The 20,251-nt window shown below is 40.5% G+C and overlaps 1 protein-coding gene across 1 annotated transcript in view; it reads left to right on the top strand.

The window, feature by feature from the left end:
• Positions 1 to 20,251, top strand: part of RASGRF2 (Ras protein specific guanine nucleotide releasing factor 2) — a 230,889-nt gene that overhangs the window by 82,335 nt on the left and 128,303 nt on the right. The window contains exons 5-9 of the mRNA XM_007451722.1: positions 3,555 to 3,808; positions 7,960 to 8,039; positions 8,422 to 8,615; positions 17,751 to 17,860; positions 18,825 to 18,943. Coding sequence (XP_007451784.1) covers positions 3,555 to 3,808; positions 7,960 to 8,039; positions 8,422 to 8,615; positions 17,751 to 17,860; positions 18,825 to 18,943 — 757 coding nt within the window. The remainder of the gene's footprint in view (positions 1 to 3,554; positions 3,809 to 7,959; positions 8,040 to 8,421; positions 8,616 to 17,750; positions 17,861 to 18,824; positions 18,944 to 20,251) is intronic.

Genomic DNA, 20,251 nt, shown 5'->3' with positions numbered 1-20,251 from the left:
GCTGAACCTTCTGATTTTGTGCTGCTTTTATATTTGGGGGGAGTAGTTTTTAAATTGCATTTCAAAAACATTTCTTTTAGCTTTAGTCTTCAGTGCTTATTTAGAGAATTTTTTGTTTTGTTTTGTTTTGAACGTGTGAGGAGATTGAATCAATACATCTGCTCAGGTTTCTGGTTTATTGTTGTTTCTTTCTTGTTTAACATCCACATAATCAGCAGCTCTTTCCACCTTATTGTCATTTACAACTGTACAACTTTTGCAATTAACCAGACCCTGGCACTCACTCTAGTCTACTTTGTTTGATTTATGTCATCTTGATTTTGAGTTCCATAATCTTAATTGTCCTGGATAAAAGCACTTACTCAGCTTTAACATTATGTGAAAGCTTCACAGTTAAAGAACTTTATTTCTTCTAAAGTTTTTCTTATTCCTATTTTCTCATGCTAAGTAATTATTCCCCTTCAGTTGCAATAAAACTTTAAATATTGCTCAGAATTTGAAATAGAAATGCTACTTAGGGATAAGTTGCACTGTTTGCAGTTTTCAAGAAATAACAAAGTAAAATAACATTCCTCTCTTAGAATTTAAAAAATTTTAAATTGAATTTGCTTTATTTTATTGTTACAAGATGAATGCTTATGCAGCTGCATATAAACAAAGGTATCAGTAAAATAACAATTGTGGTAAAGTCCTGTTGTAGAAACTGATAGTAAGTAAGCCAGCTTTTGCTCAGCAGGTAATACCTGCCCAAGTAAATAGAAAGATTTTATTTAACACAAAACTCAGTTAAGTTGATTTTTGAAAATACTTCTGTTAAATGGAGGAATAATGATAAAATACACAATTTTTATTGTTTCTATCTTCCTATTTCTTAATAGAAATAATTTTTTTAAACCTCATTTTTGAACTTGTTAAATAGGTTTTGAATTTAACTCTATGGTCCATTGTGTCCCCAGTCAAACTAGTGTCTGTGTGGAAAGGGATGTTTACAAATGAATTAGTTTCTCTGTTCTGATCTTGATAAATATCAACATAATTTTTTAACTTCAAGAGACCAAAAATTGAAATTGGTTCACAGAAATTTCCCGTTAGATTTCTCCAAATAATATGCATATAATTTCCTCCACATAATTCTACTAAGATGTGTTTAATTTTTATTGTTTGAGGTATGGCAACTGTATGAATGCCTGTTATACAAATTGATAGTATGCTGACATCAGTTGGTAAATGAGAGAATTTTAAATATTGCAAAAGAAGAGTAATTGTTTAAGTGCATGATAATTTAGACCATATGGGTGAAATAGTGTAAAAAAATAAAAAGTATAAGAATGTGTTGAAAAGAAAACAATGATACTAAAAAAAATATTTGGTAGTAATTTAATGCTTTTAATTATATATGAATTTGCAACCTGCATTGTTGCTGAATCTGCCACTTAGATATAACAAATCCTAATAAATTATCATATAATTTTTTTAACATTTAGAAAGGACTTCAGATATTTTGGTCAGTTATTTTATAGATAAGGAAATGGAGCCCAGAGTTCAAGTTCACCCAGCAGGTTAGTAGCAGAGCCTTTGGGTTAAGGATTATGACATATACCTATCTGCTTAGCACCCAGCATTTACTTGGGCATTTAAAAGACACTCAGTAAATGTTTGTTGGCTGAAATGCAAAGGCCAGTGCACTTTGTCCAGTTTGCCTGTTATTTTTCAAATCATATCTAGGGAATTCAGATCAATTTTAGAGCCTTTCATGTTCCTACAAAATTGATCTTAAGCTTTATTTCTTGTTTTTGTTGTTGTTTTGCTTTTGTTTTTCCACAAAATAACACCATTGTAAATTGTTAACGTGCGTTTTGCCCATGTGGCTGGAAAAGAGAGTCCTTATAGTTAACAAAAAGCAGGTATAGGAAGGCCAAGTCATTCCTGTGTGACTAACCACACAGGAAAGCTGCAACTAGACTTGGCCTTCAAGTTTATTCATCTGTAAAAAGAAGGGGTCCTATGAACTGATCTCTAACACACACACACACACACACACACACACACACACACACACACACACACACACACACATATATATAATTCCTCTCCCGTTGCGGAGCACAGGCTCCGGACGCGCAGGCTCAGCGGCCATGGCTCACGGGCCCAGCTGCTCCGCGGCATGTGGGATCTTCCCAGACCGGGGCACAAACCTGTGTCCCCTGCATCGGCAGGCGGACTCTCAATGACTGCACCACCAGGGAAGCCCTCTAACACTTATTTTTTAAGCTTAATTAAAAACAAACTCAGCCATAACCAAAAATCAAACCCGATTTAAGAATAAGCAAAGGATTTGAACAGACATTTCTCTAAAGATGATAGACATTTCTCTCAAAGGTGATTCTTTAGAGAAATCACTAACACATGAAAAGATGATGAGCATCACTAAGCACCAGAGAAATACAAATCAAAACTACAGTGCAATATCACCTCACACCCACTTGGATGGCTACTATCAAAAAAATCTCCCCAAATGACAAGTACTGATGAAGATACAGAGAAATTGGAATCCTTTTGCACTGTCGGTGAGATTGTAAAGTGGTTCAGCTGCTATGGAAAACAGTATGGTGGTTTCTCAAAAAATTAAAAGTAAAACTGCCATATGATCCAGCAATCCCGTTTCTGGGTATATATCCAAAAGAATCGAAAGCAGGATCTTGAAGAGATATTTGCACTCCTGTGTTTATTGCAGTGCTATTCACAATAGCCAAGAAGTGGAAGCAACCCAAATGTTCATCAACAGATAAACGGATAAGCAAAATGTTGTACATATATACTACGGAATATTATTCAGCCTTAAAAAGGAAGGAAATCCTGACGCATGCTACAACGTGCATGAACCTTAAGGACATTATGCTAAGTGAAATAAGCCAGTCACAAAAAGACAGATACTGTATGATTCCACTTATATGAGTACCTAAAGTAATTAAATTCATAAAAACAGAAAGTAGAATGGTGGTTGCCAGGGGCTGAAGGAAGGGGAAAATGGAGAGTTGTTTAATTAGTTATAGAGCTTGAGTTTTGCAAGATGAAAATGTTCCAGAGATCTGTTTCTACAACAATGTGAATATACGTACCACTACTGACCTATACATTTAAAAATTATTAAGATAGTAAACTTTATGTGTGTTTTTTTACCACAGTTAAAAAATTTTTAATATCTGGTTTTATGTTGTTAAAGGATAAACCTTTAGTGTATTCCTTTCTTGAAATGTTAACAACTAAATATGTGATATTACTAATTTCTGATGTCCTTATAGGCAGACTTAAACAGCTTAAACAGTGGAAGAAACTTGTGAAGCTGAGAAAAATATTATTTTAAAATCATCTTTTTTCTGCTATCTGGTCCAAAGCCTGACATTATTTATTCTGGTGGCGGGCTCACCAGTGCACCAATGAAAGAGCAGGGTGTATATGGCACAGGATGGACAACCCCCTGACTGGCTTAAGAAAGCCGTCTCACACTGCCCTGAGATTCTTGTTTTGTTTTTTGTTTTGTTGTTGTTCTGTAGGTTCAGAGCTTCATGCGAGGATGGTTATGTAGAAGGAAATGGAAGACCATTGTGCAGGATTACATTTGTTCCCCTCATGCTGAAAGTATGAGGAAGAGAAACCAGATTGTGTTCACCATGGTTGAGGCCGAGTCGGAGTACGTTCACCAGCTCTACATCCTGGTCAACGGCTTCCTGCGGCCCCTGCGCATGGCGGCCAGCTCCAAGAAGCCCCCCATCAGCCACGATGATGTCAGCAGTATTTTTCTCAACAGGTTTGTCTTGGCATAAATTAAAGAGCTGCGTGAAAAACCCGCTTGAGTTTCTTAAAAGAATTTTTACTTCACTTACTTAAAAGAAGAGTTATAAATTCACCTTTATGAGCTTATGATATTGAAAATAAGAAAGCTATCATTGGCGTTTCATTATTACCCCCAATTTTCATATCTTTTTTTTTTTTTTTTGTGGTACGCGGGCCTCTCACTGTTGTGGCCTCTCCTGTTGCGGAGCATAGGCTCCAGACGTGCAGGCTCAGCGGCCATGGCTCACGGGCCCAGCCGCTCCGCGGCATGTGGGATCTTCCTGGACCGGGGCACGAACCCGTGTCCCCTGCATCGGCAGGCGGACCCTCAACCACTGCGCCACCAGGGAAGCCCCCAATTTTCATATCTTTATCTTGAATCTCGGCATCTAGTTTTCTCTTTTTCTTCTCTACTTGACGTATGTTTTCTTGTTATTGAGTGTGTGCTGGGGAAGATTCTGTCCTTCATAAACTGAGGGAAATGGTGTGATTAACGGGTGTTTACATGTAATCTATACAGAAGTACTGTAGGAAGAAAAAAAACTGACACAGGGCCTGAGAATCTCTAGTAAATTTATTTGCTCAGTAAATATTTATAGTGCCTTTACTGCTGAGGATTCATCAGTGAACAAAGCAGAATGTCCCTGCCTTCGTGGAACTTAAATTTTGATGTGGGCATATAGACAATGAATAGTGAATAAGTGAAAGATGCAGTATTTTATATGGTGATGAGTGCTGTGGAAGAAATAAAGAAGGAAAGGGGAGAAGGGAGGAAAGGGACTGCTTGGATATTTTCAGCTGTTAGTCTGAATGAGATTACCAAGGAAGTAAGCACAAATGAACGAGAGAAGAGGACCAAGGACTGAGCCCTGGGACGTGCCAACATTTAGAGGTTAGGAATATGAAGAGCCATCAAACGAGAATGAAGAGAATCAGCTAGGGTTGTAGGATGCAAACCAGGAGATGGGCTGTCCTGGAAGCCAAGGCAAGAGGGAATGAGCAACTGTGTTAAAAAGGTCAAATAAAATAAGAACTGAGAGCTGACAGTGGGGTTAACAACTTGGAGCATATTGGTAACTTTAATGGGGGACCAAAGCCTGATTAGGTGATAATAGGGGAATTGGAATTGGAGAGAACTGGTAGAGAGAACTCTTTCAAAGAGGGTTGCTGTAAAGAGGATCAGAGAAACAGGGTAATACCTGGAAGTAAATGTAAAAATATAAAGAAGTGTGTGTGTGTGTGTGTGTGTGTGTGTGTGTGTGTGTGTGTTTAGATGGGATAAAAATGACACCAATAATGAGGGGGGGAATGATGTAAGAAAGAGAGGGCAGAATTGCTGGGGCAGTAAACTTGCATAGGCAGAAGTGGATAGAATGTGGTGAATAAGTCAAGAGATTGGAATTAGGTGGACAGGGAAGGAATAGTACTGGACACATATGCAGGTAGGAAGCAAGGACATCGGGTAACAGTGCTCATGGAAGGGAAGAGTTAGGGTCAGGGAAGAGAGGAAAAAGTGTAAAATAGTGATCAAGAAGCAAAAAACTGAATGGATGGGATGAGGGAAGTGTAATATAACTGCTAGGTAGCGCTAAAAGCCCACATTAGGCTTGTGGTTATGACTTTATGGTGAGTAGCTGTATATTCTTTAGCCACTTTCAGTTGCATGGGTGCAGGTGCAGAGTGGGTGAAGGGTTGGGTTTAACTGGTACTGGTATTGTGCGAGATTACTATGATGAAGTGAGAAAAGAAGGGAGTTGAAGGTGTATGCAAGGAAGGGATTATAACACTGAGCCATGGAATCTAAACTGTTCCAAGAGGGAAGTGATGTTGTGAAGGGGTTTTGGTCAGCGATAAGGTGGCAGGATCAATGGATTCAGGTCCTGGTGGTGGGAAGGGATTTTGGGAGTCAGGTTTCCAAAGGCAGTGAACTCAAAGATAAGGAGATGGTCGTAGAATAGTGTGCCTGAAACTGAGATAGGGAAGGGGATGCAGTTATTGACAATGACAAGGTCTAGAGTACGATTAAGGTAGTGTTAACTGAGGTCAATGGAAGACAAGATCCTTCGAGGAAGTTCAAAGACCTGAGAGAGGCTACGTCATTGGAATGTTGTTTGTGTGCATATTGTAGTCACCAAAAATTATGACGAGAGTAGTGTTGGGGAAAGGACTGACAGTGATCTGGGAGCTAAGAGCTCAAGGAGTTAAAAGAGTGGCTGGGGGTCTGTAGAAGACTGGAAAATGGAAGGATGATGGGCAGTAGTCTGATAGCATAAGATTAAAAGCTAAGCTTTTCTGTTGCGAGGTTTCCCCACGTTGGGCGGCAGTGGCTCCACTCAAGTGTGTGAGATGTCCTAAGGGAATGAGGGGTAGCTCTTGATCCTCAGGCTATACAGGTAGCAGTTTGATGACACTTCAGTCTCCTAAGTATGCAGTTTCAACAGTTCTAATGGCAATGGACAGAATTGTGAAGTTACTCTGATAGCGATGCCATCAAAGCCTGTACCGCATTGGTCTTAGGCTGCCTCTAGGGATGTTCCCACTGGATTTCCTATCTGCAATGTGGAAGGCCAGGTCTGTCATATTGTTTAAATTCTGAATCAAGATACTGTGCCTCGGGCTTCCCTGGTGGCGCAGTGGTTGAGAGTCCTCCTGCCGATGCAGGGGACACGGGTTCGTGCCCCGGTCCGGGAAGATCCCACATGCCATGGAGCGGCTGGGCTCGTGAGCCATGGCCGCTGAGCCTGCGTGTCCGAAGCCTGTGCTCCGCAACAGGAGAGGCCACAACAGTGAGAGGCCCGCGTACTGCAAAAAAAAAAAAAAAAAAAAAAAAGATACTGTGCCTCTTTTTGGAAAGCTATAAGCTCTTCATACAGATTAGCAATTATTTACTATACTTGGTCCCAGATCAAGATTTGAAGAGTTATGTTTTTAGAGGTGAGGCTTATCAGATGTTTGTTGTCATTTCTGTTGTTTAACTACATTCTCTTTCCTTGCCTCTGAAATCGAAGCCCTAGGCAGATCAATTAGTTTGAATTTCAACACAGAGTTTATACTTAAAAAATGTAATGCCTTCCATGTCTTACCAAGTGCATCTATGGGTGGAACTGAATTTACATCTAGAACCCTATCTGCAAGGGAGCCTGGGAAATGTAGTTTCACCTCTCTATCCTCTCCACCTAGAAGGGGGACGGAATGGAGATTGAAAGACTAATCTACAGTATCTACCAAACTAGATTTGGTTGAAATCATTAAACAACAAACACTGCTTAGTTAAAATTTCTATCCAAGAAAAACAAATCACAGTCTTCAGGCAGTGTCTGTTGTGTTTCACGGACCATTTGGAAATAGTAGGGACTTCCCATTGATGTTTCTTGTAGTGGGATTGTACTTACAACAAACCAAAGTATTTCACTGACATGAATAATCCTGTATTTGACTGTGTTGATGTGGTAGTTCAGAAAAGCCTTGAAAGGCTCATTCCAGTAGGAATGAGGAGAAAGCAAATATTCTTCTTTCTTCTAGTGAGGAGAAAGCAAATGTTACTTTGGTAACTACCCTTCCTGAACCTTTTAGAAATTTGGATCTCTAATTTATGTGTATGTATCTCTTCAGTTTAGTATATCTGTATAGGCTCCATCTACATTTCTGTCATGGGTGTTTTAAGAGTGGTAATGGTAGCGGTCTGTCAGGTCTTTTCTCCTCTCTCCTGTCAAAACTCATTTTAGTGAAAGAGAGCTTTCCCCGAGTTAGCATCTAGAATTAAATCTGAAGAGAGAAGGATCATAACTAATTTTCTGATTATCTGTTGGAGAAAGGCTACGTCCTAAGAGTAGAAAGCTGTTTTTATTATAAATCGATAAAGAGGGTTACATGACAGTGATTTGGTGCTTACCGTCTTTCAAAATTTGAGGCTTAGCTCAGAATTTTTTTGAGGTTTTCAGGTTGTCTGAAAGATAAATTACTTTGTGGGAGCTGGTATAATCTATGTCATTATTGGGTGTATAGTTTGGAGGCCCTCAGAGACATATGAATATCATGTATTTATTAAGGATTTAAGGCCTCAGTGGACTTCTTTAACAAAATGGACTCTTTGCAGTGACTAAATTATATTTTCATTTTTTATAGTGAAACAATCATGTTTCTTCATGAAATATTTCATCAAGGACTGAAGGCAAGGATAGCCAATTGGCCTACTTTAATTTTAGGTAAGTCCATGCTTTACAGAGAGAAGATTTTCTCTTAATATGGCTACAGTTAGAGTAAAATAGCTTCAATGTTATTCGCCCTAAGCTGTCTGAATTTCCGTAATGATCTGTGAGCTTCCTCAGGCACTGGGACTCTGTCTCATTGCCCTTTTGATCCTTTCCCCTGGCCCGTCATGGTTCTTTGGGGGCTAGCGTTGGGCTCTACTGTGGGGTGTGTTCTACCAGGTCAGTCATTCAGGCAGCTGGACTGGGGCCACGTGGTGTGACACCTGGTGCCAGGAGCTGCTCTCTGCCGTTCCTGCAGAGTGAACAGTTTCTCCCCGTACCTTGGATAATTTACAGAGCATCAAGAGAAACTGCCATGTTTACTTCTTCTTTCCAGCTGATCTGTTTGATATTTTGCTCCCCATGCTGAACATTTATCAAGAATTTGTGCGTAATCACCAGTACAGCCTCCAAGTGCTCGCCAATTGTAAGCAAAACAGAGATTTTGACAAACTCTTAAAACAGTACGAAGCTAACCCTGCCTGTGAGGGGAGGATGCTGGAGACGTTCTTGACCTATCCAATGTTTCAGGTAAGTCACCTGGGATGCATTTTGTAAGTCATTGGTTCCAGCTCGATATGACTGATACCCAGTGTGACCAGCATGATATGTGCAAGTATTCCCTGTGGGGGGTTACAGCACATATCCATCATCTGTCATCTTGAGCTTGACCCTGAGATAAACAAATTTATGCCACACATGCTCTCTCTAATCTGTCTAGTGTATGTAAGAAAATCGGGAATTTTTGAGACAAATAAGGAATGTGTTTTTGAAAAGCGGCACAAATGTCTCTTTTTAGAAAGATTCCTCACAGACCTCTTCCATGGAGTCTCCTCCTCCAGCGTGTTTAAAAATATTATTAGGTTGACAGAAATAGGATGCTGTGCAAATGTTCCAGTGCGCGCTGGTTGCATAAAAGGTTCCGGGAGAGTGGAAGGACTGCTGGGAAGGTGCTTGTTTTCCTGCCCTGTTGTGATTGTGGCTGAGTCTTCCTTGGCTGGAGCTCTGCAGAGCAAAAGGAGGACCTTCCCTGTCACAGAGGCTGTGGAGACAAAGGAGCCAGAGGCACTGGCCAGGCCTGGGGACTCTTGGCCCCTAGTTAGGTTGCTGCAGTGAGGCTGGGGCTTGTCCTGACCTTCACTTTTTGGGATTAGAGCAACCCGAAGGATCAAGTACACTTGCATTCTTTCCTATATCTAAGACTTTACCGCTCTTTAGTGAGAACTGCAGAGGCCAAGATGTGAATTGAATCTCCTGTCCTTTTAAAAAGTGTTGATTCTGTTCTTTCGGAAAAGCATTGAGCGTTCCCATTGTGGAATTTGTGGGGCTTCTGGCCAGGCTTCCAAACTGTCATGTGGCAAAATGACTCTCCTGATCATGTGTGTTACGGTTTCTGTGGAGAGCTTTGTCCCCTGGAACCAGCCTCTCTGACCCCAGCTGATCATTTTGTAGCCTCAGAGAGAAATGGTATTCTGGTTCATAATTGTCTGTCTTAAAGTCTGTCACTCCTGACTGAAATCCTGGAAGTCACCATAGAGGTTTAGTGAGATTTTTTCAAAACCAAAAGGATGCATTTGTAACAACCTAAGTAGAGTGAAACTTTATACAGTTATTGTGGGGTTTTTTTTTTTTCTCCTGTGGAAGTGAATCGTTTGACTCTTTGCCTCTCTGAACAAATATTTCACCAGAAAAACTATAAAGAAAAAAATTGCTTTTTAAAAACCTTATACAAAGTTATAATTTAAGATTTTATTTACAGTGAAACAAATTTTATGTAGTTCAATGTTCTAAGATTCTATTTGAATCTTTGGCAGTTACCTCTAGATTATGATTAAATACCCTAACTTGTGTCTGCCTAGCAACCCCCAGCTTAGATGAACATACAAAGGTAGGATTGTGGAACAGGTTCACATTCAGAGAGGTTCCCACCTCCCTTTCTGAAGGCCCAGTAATGTCTTTTCCAGTACTGTTTATTCCCCTTGGTGTGAGTCTCTCAATGGTTTAAAATGGCAGAACTGTCCTTGCATTTTCGGTGAGGTATCCAAACACAGTCGAATGTAGGGCCTTGCAAAGGCCTTTGGATTTCTTAAAAATGCTGAGATATTCTTCTACCAACCTTCCTTCCTCCCCCTGGAGTTTAAGCCCAATAAAAACATCTTGATTGACACCAGGGAATTCCCATAATGTCAGAAAAGGACCATTGGACTGAGAATGTTTAGGAGACCTGCATGTCTTGCTCACCCTTCATTCGTAGCGTTGGGAAATATAATTGAACCAATCTGAATCTCTGTGTCTTAATTTTGAAATCAGGGCAGCTGAGCTCTAATTCTCTCCCAGAGCTCTAGCTCTCTGGGGGAGTAGACAGGTTCTGGAAGTTTGGGCTGGGCAACTTGTGGTGTTTCCAGGAGCTTTCTAATAGCCTAGGGTCCCTCCCTCCAAGACTGTGGTGGCCCCAAATCCTAGAATTTAGCTGAAGGGTCAGATGTTGAGGTTCTCTGGTTTCTTTAAGACCAGGGTAACCAAAAGATGCTGGGCGAAGCCTCAGACTTCAAGAATTTAGCCAGAATTGGTCCGACTGCAAGAAATGTGCCAATTGAAAGAGTGCTGAGTTGTGCTCTTATTTATTTACTTCCCCATAACTGTTTCACTTCTCTGTAGCTATTTTGAACAGACCAAGAGGGGAACACATTGGAGTTGCTGCCTGAGGGCCTTATTCTCCTTGGTGTCTCTCCCTCCTGCCTTCTCCCTAGGAGTGACCACATGGAACACTTGGGGGAAAACGGCCCTTTCTAGAAACTTGAAGGTTGTTTTTACTAGGTTCATTCTATCCTTCTTGTTCCCTTTTGGTCCTTTCACTAAGCAGTCCTGAAGGTGTTTGCTCCCTCAGATGGTCCAGCTATACCTACCTCCCTCGGCGTACATCATATTAGCGGTGGCACTTCTGCACATCTGCCTTGCTCCAGTGTAGGCTGGATACCTTGGGATGAGGCTGGGATGTGATGCTTTTTTCCTGTAGAACAAGAATGGAAGAGGTGACCTTAGCTCATACTGCCAAGGGGCCACTGCCCAGAATTTTTCTTAAGTCTGCATATGGAGGCAAAGTTTGGTATGGGGGCAGAAGGAGAAAGAGAGGTACTGTAACTGGAAACTTTTAGCCTATGTATATTTATTTATTTACTTTAACATCTTTATTGGAGTATAATTGCTTTACAATGGTGTGTTAGTTTCTGCTTTATAAAAAAGTGATTCAGCTATAGATATACATATATCCCCATATCTCCTCCCTCTTGCGTCTCCCTCCCACCCTCCCTATCCCACCCCTCTAGGTGGACACAAAGCACCGAGCTGATCTCCCTGTGCTATGCGGCTGCTTCCCACTAGCTATCTATTTTACGTTTGGTAGTGTATATATGTCCATGCCACTCTCTCACTTTGTCCCAGCTTACCCTTCCCCCTCCCCATGTCCTCATGTCCATTGTCTAGGAGGTCTGCATCTTTATTCCCATCTTGCCCCTAGGTTCTTTCTAACCTTTTTTTTTTTTTTTTAGATTCCATATATATGTGTTAGCATATAGTATTTGTTTTTCTCTTTCTGACTTCACTCTGTATGACAGATTCTAGGTCCATCCACCTCACTCCAAAGAACTCAATTTTGTTTCTTTTTATGGCTGAGTAATATTCCATTGTATATGTGGGCCACATCTTCTTTATGCATTCATCTGTTGATGGTCACTTAGGTTGCTTCCATGTCCTGGCTATTGTAAATAGAGCTGCAATGAACATTGTGGTACATGACTCTTTTTGAATTATGGTTTTCTCAGGGTATATGCCCAGTAGTGGGATTGCTGGGTCATATGGTAGCCTGTGTATATTTAGAAAAGTGTTATATTCTGCCTCTTCCTGGGCCCTTTGTTGAGTAAGTCAGTTGTTGCTGTCAATGAATTATGCTGAACTATGGAAACATGGAGGAATTATAGTGAATTTATCCTTAATTGATGATGCAGTGAATGTATCCTCATTTGAACTATCAGACAAGTGAGTTCATGTTACCAGTAAATTTGTTGTAGACAATAATGTAGTCATTAACATAATTTTTATTTAGCAAAAACAGTGGCTTGGCTGGTACTGTTTAAATTGGCTTCAGCTGCTCATACATCCATAGGTCAGCAGATGATGAAATCTGATTTTGACAAAGATAGCACTGTTAGAGGTCTTCCAGAAAGTAACCACTTCCTGCTCTAGTCACCTGTTTACTGTAGCTGGACAGCAAGCTAATTAGTGTCTATAAAGTGACAAGTATTATTTTATAATTGAAAGAAGAATTATGATTCACCTAGACAATGCTATGATCCTTGGTTTCAGGGGGACAGATTTATCATCAGTTCTTGAATATACAGATGAGCTCTTTGGTGAGCTGTCCATTTCTCTCTGCAGAAGTCCTTTGCCTACTCTTTGGTAATTTCAGGTTTGTTTTGTTTCTCCACCAGAAAATGAGGTGGGCCAGTTACTTTCAAATCCATCCATTTGAAGCTTAGCCAAGGAGCTCTCTAAAATAGATTTAATTAATGGGGGAGGATCATGAAGCTATTGACTAAACTTAGTTTTGTGGGTTTTCAGTGCATTTTAAGTAGTCAGGCTCTCCCACTCCTGCCCTCTTCGTTATGAAAAATTGAGTTCATTACCTATTGATTGCCTTGATTTTCTTGTAGAACTAACTTAGAGGCAAACTTTTATCAATCATGGCATTGTGCAAAAGGAAGATTTGAAAGCATACTTATCCCAGGAGCCTTCACCAAATGGAATGCCCCAACCAGCTGTTTTAGTGAGAAGTTTATGGGATAGAGAACCAGAAAGCCTCCTCCCATGTGCTTCTGAGGGAGGGGTCTCCTGTGCCGCATGCTCCTATAACTGAGGAGTCTGCACTTCCAAAACCTGGATGACATTCCCTAGGACATGATCCCAGAGTATGAGCTGCAGATCAAGGTCTGTGCTTATGGCGCTGCCCTCTGTGCCAGTGCATAAATCTGGGCACTCAGTAAGTATTAGCAAATAACCCAATGACGGCCACCACCTGCAAGAGAGCAGGGCCTTGGGAAGCTGTTTTACGTTCTTCATTCTTAGAGGTCCTGTTAAGTGCTGAGTAAGAGCCCAGTCCCTGCAGAAGAGACCCACTGGGCTAGTGCACTGGTCAGAGCCAGGCTCATGGCTGGCCCTGCCATTTACTATGAGGCCACGCTGGGCAAGTTATGGAACCTCTTCATGCCTTGTTTCCTTATCCGTAAAATGGGGAAATAATCCTTATGTTTTGCTGGATGATTGTGTGCACATGCAACCTCAAGCTCCCAATCTGACCCACTGTGGGCAGCATTATGGTAGCTGCTGTTCATGCAGGTTTTTATTAAAATTAACACACTGCCCCTGTTTCCTAAAAATTTTTAGCTTATAAGCCAGTAAAAATTATGTTGAGTTAAATCAACATACATAACTCGACTTAAATCTCCACTGTGGCCTGTTAAACCCTTCACAGGGTTGGTGGTGTTTCTGCCTTTAAGAGAATTCAGATAGTCTGTTCATACACAAAAGTACAAACAAATAATCTAATTAAACAATGCTTTTTACTGCTACAGGGATGAGTTAAGGTGAAACAGGATCAGATTGTAATAAGGGTGAACATATCTTTTCCCAAGTTTTAATTCTTAAAGACAACATTGCAGTAGGATTGTCAATTTAAAAAGAAATCGTAAACAGCCAAATAAATCTGAAGTACAGACTCAGGTGACTTGCTGATAACTGTATCTGTTTCTCTATGAACCAGTTTTCAAAAATTATGATTAAGAAATGTATGATTAGTTAGATAGCCTCATCCACCAGGGGGCAGACAGCAGAAGCAAGAAGAACTATAATTCTGCAGTCTGTGGAACGGAAACCACATTCACGGAAAGATAGACAAAATTAAAAGGCAGAGGACTATGTACCACATGAAGAAACAAGATAAAACCCCAGAAAAACAGCTAAGTGAAGTGGAGATAGGCAACCATCCAGAAAAAGAATTCAGAATCATGATAGTGAAGATGATCCAGGATGTCGGAAAAAGAATGGAGGCAAAGGTCGAGAAGAATGCAAGAAATGTTTAACAAAGACCCAGAAGAATTAAAGAACAAACACCTAAAAGAGCTGAAGAACAAGCGAACAGAGATGAACAACACAATAACTGAAATAAAAAATACACTAGAAGGAATCAATAGCAGAATAACTGAGGCAGAAGAATGGATAAGTGACCTGGAAGACAGAAAGTTGGAATTCACTGCCACGGAACAGCATAAAGAATAAAAGAATGAAAAGAAACGAAGACAGCCTAAGAGATCTCTGGGACAACATTAAACTCACCGACATTCCCATTATAGGGGTCCCAGAAGAAGAAGAGAGAGAGAAAGTATCTGAGAAAATATTTGAAGATATTATAGTCAAAAACTTCCCTAACTTGGGAAAGGAAATAGCCACCCAAATCCAGGAAGCGCAGAGAGTCCCAGGCAGGATAAACCCAAGAAAAAACACACCGAGACACATAGCAATCAAATTGACAAAAATTAATGACAAAGAAAAATTGTTAAAAGTAACAAGGGAAAAACAACAAATAACATACAAGGGAACTCTCATAAGGTTAACAGCTTTCTCAACAGAAGCTCTACAAGCCAGAAGGGAGTGGCATGATATATTTAAAGTGATGAAAGGGAAGAACCTACAACCAAGATTACTCTACCCTGCAACAATCTCATTCAAATTTGATGGAGAAAGTAAAACCTTTACAGACAAGTAAAAGCTAAGGGAATTCAGCACTACGAAACCAGCTCAAAAACAAATGCTAGGGCTTCCCTGGTGGCGCAGTGCTTGAGGGTCCGCCTGCCGATGCGGGGGGCGCGGGTTCGTGCCCCGTTTCGGGAGGATCCCGCATGCCGCGGAGCGGCTGGGCCCGTGAGCCATGGCCGCTGGGCCTGCGCGTCCGGAGCAATGGAGAAATCAAAAGCTTTACAGACAAGCAAAAGCTAAGAGAATTCAGCACCACCAAACCAGCTCTACAACAAATGCTAGAGGAACTTCTCTGAGAAACACAAGAGAAGAAAAGGACCTACAAAAACAAACCCAAAACAATTAAGAAAATGGTAATAGGAACATACATATCTATAATCACCTTAAATGTGATTGTATTAAATGCTCCAACCAAAGGACACAGACTTGCTGAATGGATACAAAAACAAGACCCATATATATGCTGTCTACAAGAGACCCATTTCACACCTATGGGGCACATACAGACTGAAAGTGAGGGGCTGGAAAAAGATATTCCATGCAAATGGAAATCAAAAGAAAGCTGGAGTAGCAATACTCATATCAGATAAAATAGACTTTAAAATAAACAATGTTACAAGAGACAAGGAAGGACACCACATAATGATCAAGGGATCAATCCAAGAAGAAGATATAACAATTATAAATAAATATATATAGGTGCACCCAGCACATATGTATTGAGGTGCTCCTATGTTGGGTGCACCCAACATAGGAGCACCTCAATACATAAGGCAAATGCTAACAGCTATAAAAGTGGAAATCAACAGTAACACAATAATAGTGGGGGACTTTAGCACCTCACTTACACCAATGGACAGATCATCCAGACAGAAAATTAATAAGGAAACACAAGCTTTAAATGACACAATAGACCAGATAGATTAAATTGATATTTATAGGACAGTCCATCCAGAAACAGCAGATTACACTTTCTTATCAAGTGCACATGGAACATTCTCCAGGATAGATCACATCTTGGGTCACAAATCAAGCCTTGGTAAATTTAAGAAAATTGAAATCATATCAAGCATCTTTTCTGACAACAATGCTATGAGATTAGAAATAAATTACGTAAAAAATACAAACACATGGAGGCTAAACAATACCTTACTAAATAACCAAGAGATTGCTGAAGAAATCAAAGAGGAAATCAAAAAATACCTAGAGACAAATGACAACGAAAACACGATGATCCAAAACCTATGGGATGCAGCAAAAGCAGTTCTAAGAGGGAAGTTTATAGCTATACAAGCCTACCTCAAGAAACAAGAAAAATCTCAAATAAACAATCTAACCTTACACCTAAAGGACCTAGAGAAAGAAAAACAAACAAAACCCAAAGTTAGTACAAGGAAAGAAATCATAAAGATCAGAGCAGAAATAAATGAAATGGAAACAAAGAAAACAATAGCAAAGATCAATAAAACTAAAAGCTGGTTCTTTGAGAAGATAAACAAAATTGATAAACCTTTAGCCAGACTCATCAAGAAAAAGAGGGAGAGAACTCAAATCAATAAAATTAGAAATGAAAAAGGAGAAGTTACAACGGACACTGCAGAAATACAAAGCATCATAATAGACTACTATCAGCAACTCTATGCCAATAAAATGGACAACCTGGAAGAAATGGACAAATTCTTAGAAAGGTATAACCTTCCAAGACTGAACCAGGAAGAAACAGAAAATATGAACAGACCAGTCACAAGTAATGAAATTGAAACTACGATGAAAGATCTTCCAGCAGGGGACTTCCCTGGTGGCGCAGTGGTTAAGAATCCGCCTGCCAGTGGAGGGGACACGGGTTCGAGCCCTGGTCTGGGAAGATCCCACATGCTGTGGAACAATTAAGGCTGTGCACCACAACTACTGAGCCTGCACTCTAGAGCCTGCATGCCACAACTACTGAAGCCTGCATGCCTAGAGCCCATGCTCTGCAACAAGAGAAGCCACCACAATGAGAAGCCCACACACTGCAACGAAGAGTAGCCCCTGCTTGCCGCAACTAGAGAAAGACCGCGCACAGCAACGAAGACCCAACACAGCCAAAAATAAATAAATAAAATAATAAATTTATAATTAAAAAAAAAAAACATGTACCCCAATGTTCATTACAGCACTACTTATAATAGCCAGGTCATGGAAGCAACCTAAATGCCCATCGACAGACAAATGGATAAAGAAGTTGTGGTACATATATACGATGGAATATTACTCAGCCATAAAAAGAACAAAATTGGGTCATTTGTAGAGACATGGATGGACCTAGAGACTGTCATACACAGTGAAGTAAGTCAGAAAGAGAAAAACAAATATCGTATATTAACGCCTATATGTGGAATCTAGAAACAGCAGATGAACCAGTTTTCAAGGCAGAAATAGAGATGCAGATGTAGAGAACAAATGTATGGACACCAAGGGGGGAAGTGGGGTGGTGGGGTGGTGGGATGAGCTGGGAGATTGGAATTGACATGTATACACTAATATGTATAAAATAGATAACTAATGAGAACCTGCTGTATAAAAAATTAAATTAAATTAAAAAAAAGAAATGTATGACTATATTCAAAATCTGAGGAAATAATCATTTCTTTATAATATAAAACTTTATTATCTTCATGTGTTCTTGGTGATGTTTTTGTGTGTGTTTGATGTTGAAGCATAGTTCATTTTAAATGTATTTCTTAAAAAAATATATTTGTGAAACAGTCAAAACTGTAAGAGTGGAGATGAGCTCTTCAGAAGTCATGATGGCAAGTAGAGAAGGTCTAGTGGTACTCATCCTGACCTTTGCTCATGCTGGCCTTTGTTTGCTTTTAGATCCCCAGGTATATCATCACACTTCATGAACTCCTAGCCCATACTCCCCATGAGCATGTGGAGAGGAAAAGTCTGGAGTTTGCTAAATCCAAGCTAGAAGAACTGTCCAGGTATGTGGAGAATTTATAATAAAGGTTTGATATGGCAAAGTAGCACATTAGTCTTTTTATTTTTTTGCGGTACGCGGGCCTCTCGCTGTTGTGGCCTCTCCCTTTGCGGAGCACAGGCTCCGGATGCGCAGGCTCAGCGGCCATGGCTCACGGGCCTAGCCGCTCTGCGGCATGTGGAATCTTCCCGGACCGGGACACGAACCCGTGTCCCCTGCATCGGCAGGCGGACTCCCAACCACTGCGCCACCAGGGAAGCCCAACACATTAGTCTTTTGTGGCAACTGAATATATATGTCCAGGGAACAAGAAGCAAGACACAATCCAGCTTCTCAGATTCTGCTGAACATTAAATGCTAGCTCCTGAGATGGTGTTGAATCAGCATGCACATTAATTTTAACCAAGAAAAAAAATATCTTTGAAAATGGTTTTATGGCATGTAAATTTATATAATTGAGATTAGCATATTTTGGTTTAAGTTTGAAAATGTTCACATTTCTTTCATCATAATAGGAGAATGGTTGTTAGTTGCAGTTTTGCACCCATATTTGGTAGGAAGTCGGAGAATGTATATTTTGGGTTTATCAGTGACTTTTCAGTGTTTTGGCATCTGTGTTCCTTTAGCTTATATGGGATAAATGATATAAAGTTCTCTAATTTACTCCACCTCTAAGAAATGGCATCCTAATTTCAATGAATGGAGCTGTTCGTAAAATAAAATATTGCTTTCCTGTTGCCTTTACAAGCAGCATTCTCAGGATACTCACTTATCCTTAAGAATCATGATGTACATTTGCTTTGCCTTGAGTCATAACTTGATGAAGGCTAGAAGTCCAGCATGACTTACCCTACAGCCCCGGTTAAACTGATACAAGTTCAAACCCTATCTTCCCAGATGGAGCTCCTTTGCTTATCTGCTGGGGCAATAGAAAATCTCTTACCGTGATCCTGTATTGTGTTTGACAGGGTCATGCATGATGAAGTGAGTGACACTGAAAACATAAGGAAGAACCTCGCCATAGAAAGAATGATCGTAGAGGGCTGTGATATTTTGCTGGACACTAGCCAAACTTTCATCCGCCAAGGTAAGTCCTTGTTCAGCAGACCCACCATCTAAGTGGTCTCTGCACCTGTCACATTATCACTGGCAGATCCAGGAAAGCATTTTGGAGCAGGCTTGATTTAGCTGTTTGATTGATGCTGTTCATGCAGGATGTCCCCATGGCCTTGACCGAGGCTGTGGTTGAGGCCCACCTTTGTGCTGTTTCTTTTCAGGGGCCATGAAAAACAGCAACACAATAATAGTAAAGCACGAGTGGGACAGTAAATTACATTCTGACTGGACTCTCCTTCTCAGTGGACCGGACATTCTCTACAGCTCCAGGGAGGACAGATTGCTCTGGCCGATTGGAGTGGCAGTGCCAGGTGGTGACGACATCCAGGCAAAGGCCCAAGAGAAACTTGCATTACTCAGAGCCCTTTCACATAGCAGTGGGGACAATGTCCGAAGTGAAAGCAGCTGTCTCTTGTTCCCATTTTTCATCAGCACTTCTGGATCGGCCCCACATGATATGATTTGATTCAATTGGTAACTCCAGTTGCCAGATGAAATGTCTCACTATCAACTTGCCCTGCCATATTTCGATGATGGCGAAGGTATCATGTTTGAGGGGTGTGCTTTGGGGGCATCACCCAGTAAATTGAGCTTTTGAAGAGTTGAAGATATCTGTACTGGAAACTGTAGAGAAGCAACAACCTAACAGTCCATATTCCTCCATGGCTTTCATTACAGAGTGCAGGATGTAAACCACACTCCAAGTTCTTTATAAGTGCTCAGGTGTTCTGGGGGCAGGGGAGCATGCCCCACAAAATCGATTTGTGGCAATATATTGCACACAATCATAATTTTGAACTTGGTGAGGAGTGGCATATAAATTTGGAACTAGAATTAACCTTTAATGTGGTTTCTGTTTATAACATGCCAATATTATTTGAAGATATTTGCATTTCTAGTGCATACCAAAATGTGCTGCTTAAAATCTTTTTTTACCTCATCAGACAAGGCATTATTTGTGCTACACACGTTAATTTTTGCACAGAACACTTAAAAAATTTACCACATGCTGTTCTGTTTTCCATATTTATTTACAAGGAGAGAAATCACACATACGTTAAAGTTTGGAAGTATATTTCGGGATAAGATACCTTTCTCATTTTGGGCTTTAAGTATTAATTTTTCTTTAAGTAATAGTGGACTCTAATGCTGACAACATCAGGCCTTCCTAACTCCCCCTCTATTCCTCCGTACAGACCGTGTCCCCATGTTGGCTTCCTGCCTTCCTGGCACTTGTCTGCTTCTGTGCCTTTACATGTGCTGGCCCTACTGGACACCA

Source organism: Lipotes vexillifer, unplaced genomic scaffold (genome assembly GCF_000442215.2).
Source record: "Lipotes vexillifer unplaced genomic scaffold, Lipotes_vexillifer_v1.1 scaffold740, whole genome shotgun sequence".
Taxonomy (NCBI): Eukaryota; Metazoa; Chordata; class Mammalia; order Artiodactyla; family Lipotidae; genus Lipotes; species Lipotes vexillifer.
This window is presented reverse-complemented; position numbering and strand designations above follow the sequence as displayed.